The sequence below is a fragment of the Acipenser ruthenus genome, chromosome 34 (genome assembly GCF_902713425.1).
Source record: "Acipenser ruthenus chromosome 34, fAciRut3.2 maternal haplotype, whole genome shotgun sequence".
In the NCBI taxonomy this organism is placed as follows: Eukaryota; Metazoa; Chordata; class Actinopteri; order Acipenseriformes; family Acipenseridae; genus Acipenser; species Acipenser ruthenus.
Genome location: NC_081222.1, coordinates 3,184,344 through 3,196,547, shown reverse-complemented (window position 1 = coordinate 3,196,547; position 12,204 = coordinate 3,184,344). Strand labels below are relative to the sequence as shown.

The window sequence follows — 12,204 nt, the reverse complement described above, 5'->3', positions numbered from 1 at the left end:
ATGTAAAATGCCAATGTGCATTAATTCAGACCTCTCATTTAAAGGTGTAGACACACATTTGAAACATGAGTAATACAAATGACTTATTTTCTGTCCTACAGTATCCCATTGTTTTTTAAATATTCTTTTTAGAATAGTTTAGCATACCTCTCTGTTCTTTACAATGCTTAGCTATGTTTTACCATGCTTTCGCGGTGCTTTATTGCACAAAGTATGAAGTAATTAAACGCTACAAAGGCGCATTTTCTATTTCACAATAGGAATTGTGTAAGGCAGTTTTTTTTCATACCTGGAAAGTTAGGGTCCATGTGAAGAACTTGAGCCATTGTGAGTTTCTCTGTCACTCATTCAGCCTCGAGGAATCACAAACTTGTCGACTAAACGCTGCCAACTGCAAATAAATAAGAGCCACGTTAGCACAGTATGAAGAACCAAATTCACTTTCATTGCAAAAATCACAACACAAGCTGTATTTATGTAATCTGATACATCACTTTTGCGGCTGACAGAATTAGAGTATGTTATCATAACAATACTGTATAGTTAAAGTGAGAATTTAAACAACAGGTAGATGCCAGTTAAAAAACGCTCCATAAAATTACGAAGTAGCCTGTCCTCAAAATGAGGGCACTGAATGGGTTAAAGAATTGCAGAGTTAAAAGCATACCAAAAAAAAATAAAAAAATCATCAATTAGCATTTTTTAACTAACGAAAACAAACTTTGAAATAAGCCTTCTTTAAAATAACGCATGTGTAAAATCTTTGTGAATTCTGGTCTGAATTCCACACTTTATTAAGCAGTGTTGTAAGGTCTCTTCATCTAAAGGGCACATAAGAACCTTTTTATTTCATTGTGTTACATGCTCCCATGTGTTGCTACAACTGTTTACGTAAGGTGTGTGCTTTGTTTTAATTGTTTTTTGTTTGTTTTTTTACATTTTGACCACTTTTTTAACTTTTAATTTGCATTCCCTGTCTCAAGATGGCTTCCCATGTACCCGCATGGCCCTCAGAACTACATTTCCCATCATCCTCCTGCTCACTGGTAAATCCATCTCAGTTACATATGTGAGCAGGAGGATGATGGGAAATGTAGTTCTGGGAGTAAAGAGTTTCAGATAGTGCTGTTATATCACTGTATATTAACCTTACTAGATTAAATAAGCCATGCTTTATCATTACAGCAAACAACAAGGACCGGTGTCTTTACTCCTATACTCCAGCAGAGCCTGATCAACGTGAAGAAGATGTTGAAAAACTACAGCATGCAGTTCCACACACGCAGCAAGCTTGTTACGATCAATCCTGAAGCTGCACTTGTGCACAGAAACAACACTGGTGATCCTGCTTATGTCCTGGGTCCCAGGTATCAGCTTGGGGTACTCATGCTGGCTTTGGTACACCAGGAGCCTGGCTGATTGGGAAGCAACTGCTTTAATTTTGTGTAGCTCTGCAGATATAGATCAAGGGGGTTCTCAGTTCCGTTCCTATTATTATTATTTGTTTATTTAGCAGACTCCTTTATCCAAGGCGACTCACAGAGACTAGGGTGTGTGAACTATGCATCAGCTGCAGAGTCACTTACAATTACGTCTCACCCGAAAGACGGAGCACAAGGAGGTTAAGTGAGTCACACAGTGAGTCAGTGGCTGAGTTGGGATTTGAACCGGGGACCTCCTGGTTACAAGCCCTTTTCTTTAACCACTGGACCACACAGCCTCCTATGGTTCTATTGCCCCGTCCATGGAACTTGCTGAGCACACAGCAGGCAATACTACAGCTATGGCCAAAAGCTTTGCATCACCTAGAATTTTAGGATTGAAAAAAAACTATATGAATATAATTTTGATCTTTTATTTAACATCATGTAATCAAAGAAACTACTACAATGATATTGCAAAAAGTCTACCGGAAGCCATAACAGTTAGATTTTGAAGTATCACATTTGTCAATTTTATGGAAGTATATGGAAAACTGCAAAGTGGTGTGTAATTCAATATGTTAACGTAACATTATTCAGCAGGTTTCATTCGACTTTATGAAGCATAATGTGTTCATTCTGTAGGGTGATGCAAAACTTCTGGCCAGAGCTGTAGTGTGGAGTAGTGGTTAGGGCTCTAGACTCTTGACCAGAGGGTCGTTGGTTCAATCCCAGGTTGGGGACACTGCTGCTCTACCCTTGAGCAAGGTACTTTACCTAGATTGCTCCAGTAAAAACCCAACTATATAAATGGGTAATTGCATGTAACAATAATGTGATATCTAATGTGATATCTTGTAACAATTGTAAGTTGTTACAAGATATAACATCTGCTAAGAAATAAATAAATAAAATACTGTAAGTCCGTTAAACACCATGATTTCTGCAGTTCTGTTGTCTGCCTTGCATTGTCTGCTACGCAGAGTTACAAGTTAAGGATCAACAACTGCCCTTTCAAATCTGCTCTGCTCATTTTACAGCTAAACAACAACAGCTAACTGCTCTAGGTCCTAATATAGTGCAATTCCCTGGCTCAGATCCATCTTGACACATCATTTGCTCCTGGTGAGACTGGCTTAGTTTTTCCTAATAGCGACTGTGTGTTAAGTGCATGTACTGTTATGTACCTCACCAGAGTACCCTTGGCAGCAGAGGCACAGAAATCTAATCGTAGCATTTGAAATAGCTCAGATAACACAAGTTATTAAACACACTCGCTCTCAGACATACACGATGAATTAGGCAATAAGATTCCTTTCTGTTTGCGATATGTTATTTTCAAAAAACAGTTTGGGGAGAGCGCTGTCTTACTTTACTGGGTGAGAGAGTGCTGTGTGTTGACCTCTTAACCTACTGTATAAAGAAAAAACAATACTACAGTATTGCAACAACATTCCCTCAATCTGAAAAGCACCTTAACTACTGAGCTACTCAAATTCACTGCCTTCCACACTGCAGCCCAACACTCTAACCACTGAGCTACTGAAACCCACTGCCTTCCACACTGCAGCCCAGCACTCTAACCACTGAGCTACTGAAACCCACTGCCTTCCACACTGCAGCCCAACACTCTAACCACTGAGCTACTGAAACCCACTGCCTTCCACACTGCAGCCCAGCACTCTAACCACTGAGCTACTCAAACCCACTGCCTTCCACATCGCAGCCCCAGAGCAACTTGCGTGTTACTGCATACCGACATTCCATCGCTAAACGTTTTTATCTTCGCCACTTATCTGATTAGCCGTATCCAATAATTAGTCTAGTCACTGGCAATTTATATGCACTTAGACTGAGCACAACCTCAAAATGGGATTAACTGGGCTAGTACCATCCGATAGTAAGGGAATCAGTATTGAGCAGCTTGTGTTAGGGGAGTTCTAACTGTTTTAGATTTGATACCTTTATTACGTACCATTACTACAATAGACTGCAGTAAAATGGATTTTGAATGAGCTACTTCTAAATGTTCTGCACTGCATATAATGCAGTACTACTACAAAGTGACTGCAGCATGTCTAAATACTGGTGTACCGCGGCAGAAACAGATTTTATTTTTTTTTACAAACTAAATGATCTTTAAACCAGAGCTTCTATAATGTTTCTTCTGCCACAAGGAGAAAAACATATGATAAAAAGAATATATATATAAAAAAAACTGTTTGTGGTCATCTAGAGTTTAAAGCATGCTGATGCGGTGATGACTGCATCGAAAGGGCTTAAGTTGCCTTGAGAGGCTCCTTGGCTTCATAACTCCAGTGCTTCTGGCAAAGTAATTTTGTTGTACTGTATGTGTGTCTGCGTTAATGTGTGTGAGTGTGCATCAATCACTCTGCTTTAGAAATAAGGAGATTTTAGCTGTATATACATCAACATGCTGAGGATAAAAATCACGGTCTTAACTTGTATTGAGCACTTCGCTTAAAAAAGCTGCTTTCATTATTCATTAAGATAAAAAAAAACTATAAAGTGTTTCTCCTCTACCTCATCATGGAGTTATAGTATAGTGGGAGTCAATGCAATGCCCTTACTTCTGTAGAAAAGTGGACCCCTTTGTGTGTGTCTGTGCCTGTGTGTGAGTGAGTGTGAGTGTGCATCCACATCTATTCTGACCAGATGGAGCTTCTAAGCCTGCAAAAGACTCATAAGAAAAATATTATTCCCAGCTGAAACAGCCCTGGTAGGATAAAAGCCAGTCTAAACAATGAGAAACTGTTTGAGTGTCCCTGGTCAACCCCTTGCATTGCACTACCCTTCCAGAACCACTGCTATGCAATTGAATATCATTAGGAATTGAATACAAGTTTAGCATAATTGGAATACATTAATTGAACATTGGTGTAATGCCCTTTTATTGAAAATAATTTGATTTGCTTGTTTACGGTGCCTTCTCTAGCATTGTGCTTCTGACCTGTCTGACAAGTCAGTGTGGCTCGAATTTTCCACTGGTCATGCTTTGCAGATCGGTGGACGTTTTATTTTCTTTTTTGGTGCCACACCCCTCAATGCCAGACCCCTCAATGTAAGGGGTTCAGGGTGAGTAAATGCAGCTGCAAAGATACCCCGCAGGGCAGTAAGGGGTTAACAGCGAACCTCATTCTCCAGCAGTGTCTTGGCGGTTCTAATGAGGCATTTCCTGGATTCTCTGCTGATGATCAGAAGGGATAAGCTGACCCTGAATCTCAGATTTTCCTTGCATTGGCATTCTTTGCTTTTGACATGTGGAAACATTTTGCGTACATGTGAACTGCAAGAAAATCCTATAGCTCTCCTCTACTGTAGCACTCCTAGTCAGGCACAATCCTAAAATATATCGCAGTCAATCGTATAACAACATTTTATAAAATGTAAAAAACATCAACATTTCATCCTGTTACCATGTTTCTTTTCAGCACTGCAATGGAGAAGCAGTATTTTTTAAATCCAGCTGTTGGATCCTCCTTCGAAACCGGTAACGGATTAAGGCAGATCTAATCACGGTCTTGGTAGATGCTGCTTAAGTGGCAATCACTCCGACAGCACAGATGTGATTATCCCTGGTGCAGTTTGTGGCGTGCAGGGCTATCAGATCTCTGTTCTCGGGATATGAGGCCAGATGTCTTTGGCTTGACAGTGGTCTGTGGATTGGATTAAATGATCCTACACGCTGCTTTGAGAGTTTGTCTGAAAGTGTGGTTTGAAGTTTGACAGCTCAGTTGCTACGAGAAAGAGAAGGGGGCTAGATGGTGCAGTGGGTCAACCCACTAGCCTTTCATCTTCGGAGGTCTGGGTTCGAGTGGGGCAAGTGAAATGGGTTGGTGGTCCCAGCAGACTCCTTGACAAGACCGCCATGCCTAGAAAGCGTTGGTCCGCCACTTAAATGCATACAAGTTGCCTGTCTAGGTGCGATCACTGAGTCTTAAAACGGTCATTGCATTGCCAATGTAGCCCCAATGCTGAATGGCCTTGGAAGATCGTTTGTGGGATGGCTCACTCTTGTACTGTACCAGGCAACGTTCCCTCGGCTTTTGTTTGCCAATTCTAAATGACAGTCTGGAGCACAAGTGTGACGATGCTTCCTCCCTCACCATGCAACAGCAGTTGAAATGAGGGAGGTCATTAGCAGCAACGTAGCCGCAAGGGGACAGAAATTTCACGCAAAACCTTTTAGTTCTATAGGGGGGGGGGAATGCACACATCTTGACATCTAACTCAACTACAGCACAGGAAGCCAAACAACTATAATATAATGTATTTGCATAGTGGGTTAACGCTCTTGCCCTTCATCTCTGGGGACCAGGGTTCAAATCTGACACAAGTGAAACGAGCTTGGTGTACCAAATGCAATTCGCACAGGACTGCAATGTGAAGCACTAAATTGCACTGCCATGTAGAACAACTGCTGACACTGGCAGTCACACTGTACAACAAAGAGGGGCCAACATGCTAACAATGGGAAATGCTACATTGTCTCTGTCTGTGCTCTACCTGTGCTATACTGCAGCATGCCTGCTCTGTGGAGAAAGACACCAGTTGTCTTTCTTCCTTTCTCTGTCTGCTTTTCTGTCTGGGATCATTGACATGCACCAACATATATATATATATATCACACTAAAAACTAAAATAATTAAATCAAAACTAAAACGATTAAGCAGAAACAAAACACAAAGCCAGTACAGCGTTGTACAATATGACAACCCCAGACCACAAAGACCTTACCTTCATTTGGCAGCTGTCTACAGTGTTTAGCTACCCTCTGCCGGTCTCACCATTGTTCTCTTAAATTAATGAAGGTATTTACTTTGTTCATCTGGAAACCCAATCGGCAGTCTCTGAACTCCTCTGGGTCTGTGATGGTCTGTCGCTGGTGGAAAAATGATGAAGCCGATTTCTGAAGCGAGTTACCGTGGTTACATTATTTATGAAAATCTTTGCCCCTGTGAGCTGAAAATGAGGAATAAAATGATCTCAAATCTCTCTCTAGGTTGCTAACGCTCTCTTTCTCTCTCACCCCCTCCCTCTCTCTCCCCTCCCTCTCTCTCTCTCTAGCTTGCTAACACACACACACTCTCTCTTGCTTGCTAGCTCCCCTTTCTCTCCCCCTCCCTCTCTTTCCTCCTCTCCCTCACACTGAGATTTCCACACCAGAAAGCATTCAGTTGCAGCGTCATGTGATTCTGTTTATCAGCCCTGCTGTTAGAGGTTCAATGAGAAGATCTCAGTGCTTCTACAAGCTCTGGTTTTGTTCAGCAGTGCACACTCTAGAGAAAGAAAGACTTATTTCATCATCTCACAGCAACACCGGAGCTGAAACCTGCTGGAGAAACAGCAACAAGAACAGGGCTTCTTGGGGTCCTGCTTGTTTTAGTTCTGAAATGGCTTAAATCTCTTTATACTGAATCTTTTGGAACGATGAACGCTATTTTAATGATCTAAACGGTGCTGGATCTTAATACTGCCGGCCTAAAATGAACTCCCTTTCACTGCATTACCTAGAATTTTAGGACTGAGACATAATTAAAAAAAAAACAACAACTATCTGAACATAATTTTGAGTTTTTATAATCATTTAAGCAATGAAACTACTAAATGATATTGTAAAAGTCTACTGGAAGCCATGATAGTAGTACAGTATTTCATGTTAGATTTTGAAATGTCAAATTTTTCAATTTTTCAGTTTTTCGTTAAGTATGTGGAAAACGGGGGGCTCCCGAGTGGCGCATCCAGTAAAGACGCTCCTCGCAGGATGTGCCCTATAGCCTGGAGATCGCAGGTTCGAATCCAGGCTATGTCACAGCTGACCGTGACCGAGAGTTCCTAGGGGGCGGCGCACAATTGGCTGAGCGCTGCCCGGGTAGGGAGGGCTTAGGTCGGCAGGGGAATCCACGGCTCACCGCGCATCAGCGACCCGTGGCCGATAGGGCGCCTGTGGCTCTGCAGCGGAGCCGCCAGATCTGTGTTGTCCTCCGGCACTATAGGTCTGGTAGCATTGCTGTGGATTTGCAGTGCGAAAAATGACGGCTTGGAAGGAGCACGTTTCGGAGGACGCGTGTTTCAGCCTCCGTTTCCTGAGTCGGCGGGGGGGTTGCGAGCGGTGAGCCGGGGATACAGATAATAATTGGGCATGCTAAATTGGGGTGAAAACCGGGGTAAAAATAATTGGCGACGACTAAATTTAAAAAAAAAAAAAAAGTATGTGGAAAACTACAAAGCGGTGTGTAATTCAATATGTTAACGTAACATTATTCAGCAGGTTTCATTCGACTTTATTAAGCAAAATGTGTTAATTCTATAGGGTGATTGCAAAACTTTTGGCCACAGCTGTAGTTTATAAGTGGGTCTATAAATCACCCGAAGGGGCAAACTCTCCTGGATTAATATGGAGTTAAAGTCCGGTGCTATTTAGATCAGTGTTAAACATGTATAATTTTGCCTATTAACTGTTTACCGTTGTCAAATATATTGCCTTAGTGTTTACAGAGTAGTAAATGTACAGCTATGGCCTAAAGTTTAGCATCACCCTATAGAATGAACACATTTTGCTTCATAATGGTCGAATGAAACCTGCTGAATAATGTTTCATTAACATACTGAATTACACACTGCTTTGTAGCTTTCCATATACTTAACGAAAAACTGACAATTTGAAAAACGTGACATTTCGAAATCTAACATGAAATACTGTACTCCTATTATGGCTTCCGGTAGGCTTTTGCGATATCATTGTGTAGTTTCTTTGATTACATGATGTGTTAAATAAAAGATCTAAATTATGATCATTTATTTTTCAATCCTAAAATTCTAGGTGATGCTAAACTTTTGGCCAGAGCTGTGGAAGTGTAGATGGGCCAGTTTATTTCATATTGAATATTTCTTCAGTTTTTTTTCCTTACACAATGAAAGGCTGTACAGATACAGTGCAGTCGTACACACCAATACATGTTGCTGTAGTTTATAAGAAGTGATGGCCGGCTTCTTGAAATGGCTTCTCTGGTTAAGAGCTTCCCAGTCCTGTATGTGTTTAATCATACACATGTTGAAAAGTGTGGAACATCAATGGAAACTGCTCTTCACTGTGGGTTCGTCATTTGAATAGTGGTTAGGGCTCTGGACTCTTGACTGGAGGGTCGTGGGTTCAATCCCAGGTGGGGGGACACTGCTGCTGTACCCTTCAGCAAGGTACTTACCTAGATTGCTCTAGTAAAAACCCAACTGTATAAATGGGTAATTGTATGTAAAAATAATGTGATATCTTCTAATGATTGTAAGTTGCCCTGGATAAGGGTGTCTGCTAAGAAATAATAAATAATTTGAAGACAAAATAAAGCCCCAGACAACAACTGGAATGAGCTGCATTGGCCAAACTGTTCAATAAACAGACAAGGTACAGATTTCTTCTTTTTTATTGCTTTTTGGAGACCACAAAATCCCCAAACTTGTACGCAAGTAATAAACGTCAACAGAAAAATATGTTTCATTTTTATATGCTGTAAAAAATAAAAGTAGGAGTCAAGATTTTGGCTCCGGGATTATTTTTATTATTACGGTATATAAATATAAAAATAGATACAATTAAAATTAAAATTAGAATTAAACTCCCATTTCCTGTTTTTTTAAAGCTTCAGTCTTAAATTGTTCAAGCTATTGGTCATTTTTTCCTTATTTGCCAGCCTAATAAAAGGGTTGCCTAAAATCTCCTTAAAGAAACTTTTGAAATCCATTCCCTGGCTCTCGATGGCTTTAGTACCAGAGTCACTGCTCCCCTAATCATTGCATAGTGGAACCTTCATTTTTAACACGTTTCTGAACTTTGAAAGAAGCGTCTTGTATTTGTGTCACCGCAATATTCATCCCTGCATTGGATTCTAGTGCCACAGCTTAGAGTCCCCTATTCTCGCCTTTAGAGAAGCTTACCACAGTAAAATAATTGGGGGAAACAAACATGGTAATTGCATAGCATGGGAAAACCATTGGAAAACAGCTCAATTACTGTGCAAATGTATTGTGGTAAACTTTCGTAAGGGCTGAACTGATTTTTGTTAACATGAATGGAATAACATGCTTACTGGGATGAGTTTCCAATACGTCTTTCCTTACATTCCAATCTGGTGGTGTGCTTCTGAAATCCAGGACGAAGGTGTGCTTCGGTAGTTCAAACAATACTGCCACTGATAGTGTTTTATAACAACTTTATCACTTCTAATTTCTACTGTTGTTTAGTGGTGGATCCCGACATCCTTGAGAGTTTAGTCAAGAAATGCCAGCTACTGATCTAGCTGCGTGTGATTCACTGGGACATCCTCCTGCGGTAAATAAAAACCGTATACCACAATCATGCACTATCCTCTATATACAGTAAATTAAAACGAATTTGACATGCACGTTCTTAGCATTCCATCTTGTCATCCAGAATCTTCTTTCTCCCTTTCTCCAGCCCCTAAAATTGCCACATCCTCTATGTACTCTATGAGACAAAACAACTACCTACAGAAGTAGCAGGTTATAAATGACCTCTACAGTGTTGCCCAAGGCGGCTCTGGCCCCCATTGACAGTGCTATGGCAGGTGTTTCTATTTTTTTCTTTACGAGTGGTAGGAAAATAGATTTCGAAACGTTGGCAACAATAAACACTTAAATGCGCAAAACAAAACCCACCGTGGACCTCTGAAGGGCATTAGTGAAGTGTGCCAAGACTTCATGCCAACTTGGAACACACTCGCCAAGGAGAATGACCCAAATTTCACTCAGCAGTCTTTTCTAACTAGCGCCCAAGGAAAGTAGGAAAGATGTATTAATTTGCGTGTGTGTGTGCCTATGAGTCATAGTAAGTCCTTTAACCACATCACTGTCTACCTACCAGTGTGGTTGGAGAGCTCCTATTACACAGTGCTCAAGGCTGTTGTTTTAAGGCATGGCAGATCTAGTGTGAAGAGATATTTTCTAGGAAATATGATTGGTAACACTTTCCATGAAGTGTCTCTAATTACTGTATATTTACATAGTAGTTACTTAGTAAATACATGTATATGTGCATGTTATTACAATGTTATTATGCCTAGTAGCAATGTACTTAATGTGTCAATATTTTTGCACGATATACAGTATGTAAGCATACAATTGTATCAGAAAAGGGTTAGGCTTAGAATTAGAGTTAGGGTTAGGATTAGAGTCTGGGTTAGGGTTATATCATGCAAAAAAATACACATTAAGTATATTGTAACTATGTATAATAACATTGTAATTAAGTATTTTGTGATTTTTCATTTTGGTGAAAAGTCCTGAAAAGATGGAAGAGAGAGAGAGAGAGAGAGAGAGAGAGAGAGAGAGAGAGAGAGAGAGAGAGAGAGAGAGAGAGAGAGAGAGAGAGAGAGAGAGAATATTCCTCTATTCATAAAACATAAAACAGGGCTAGGACAATCATATGTGTGAGCTTCCCCGAGCATTTCTCTGTGGGGGCGAAGAAGAAGTTTACACCGAGACAGAACTCCAGACACATTTGTAAATAATATTTTCCTAGTTATATTTTGCCACTGACGACTGCTTTCACAGACCCTGATTGGCTCCAATCACAGACTACCTAATGCTACCTAAAGGAAGTCTAAGACTATTGCTAATCAGGGTATGTAAAACCAGCCATACGTGTTCTATAGCAATGCATAGTGCTGAATGGATGCCAAGAGCACCTACTGGAACGCATTTCACTTCGATTCGATTCCCGCTCTCCAGATTTGAAAAGCAACTGCTGTTATAATGCACAGTATTATTTTATTACACTCCAAAGCAAGCTTCCGAACACTGAACACAGGGCACAGCAAAGACCATTAAGTGCTTGGAGGTGATCGAGCCACGACCTCCTGTTTATATCTCTCTGTGTGTCTCTCGGTGTGTCTGTGAGGCTGCTTCACTCTATATTACTCAACGCAGACCCTCAGGAAGACAGGGTCACTGTCAACTAGTCCAGGTTAGGCAGGTTATTAATGTATGAGCTGGTGTGGATGGTAGGAGTAGAATGATTACTTGTCGCCAGACTAGACCGGCGTTAGGGGTAAGCAACATAGGAAGGCTGCCTAGAGCACCTAATAATGGGGGGTGCCAAAAAATGTTTCAGCAATTGAATAATACTGTCCTACGATAGTGTAAATATACAAATATGGCCAAAAGTTTTGCATTCTGTTCGCTTTTGCGAAGTGAATGGAGTCGTCGCTGTAGATTTCAGGCCAAACAGTCAAGGGAGAAATAGTCGACTAGTTGCCACCTATTTATGTATACAGTTCTGTAAAACGCTCTATATTTTAAAACCAATTGGAATTTTGAAATGATGTTCTAAAATGTAATTTATTATATGTAAATGCATTGCAATAAGCGCAACTTCCCTCCATCTGAAACCGCACCCTTCACAATTACTTTCCATTCAATTCAAACAGCTGCATACAACTGAAATGCTGGCATTGCTAGCTCCCTGCTAGTGGACACTTTAAACACACACCAGCATTACTTAGTTGCTGCTGCTGCTTTGACGTTGTAGAGTGTGATTAGTCTACTGAGTTTCGCATCGCATTGCTTTATCAGGCGTCGGTGCCACTTATGAGAGACTATGTCTGCATGCACTACAATGCTCATGAAACCATTGTGCACCCAGTTTGGTCCAAGCTGGCCTGACTTAACCCTTATCAGGGAATCACAAGCTGCCCCCGATGCTCTTAAATAAAGAGATCTGAGTACAGCCCTCGGACACTGCATGCAT

The 12,204-nt window shown here is 40.9% G+C and overlaps 1 protein-coding gene across 2 annotated transcripts in view; it reads right to left on the bottom strand.

Annotated features, from left to right (window-relative positions):
- Window positions 1–12,204, bottom strand: part of LOC117968259 (KN motif and ankyrin repeat domain-containing protein 2-like) — a 68,892-nt gene that overhangs the window by 15,925 nt on the left and 40,763 nt on the right. The window contains exons 1-2 of one of the 2 annotated variants that reach the window (XM_059007017.1): window positions 6,180–6,456; window positions 290–391 (exon numbers count right to left, since the gene is read on the bottom strand). In XM_059007017.1, the coding sequence (XP_058863000.1) occupies window positions 290–326 (37 nt within the window). In that variant the 5' untranslated portion in view covers window positions 327–391; window positions 6,180–6,456. Of the gene's footprint in view, window positions 1–289; window positions 392–6,179; window positions 6,457–12,204 lie in introns of those variants that run through there. The other variant, XM_034915884.2, reaches the window with a different exon arrangement.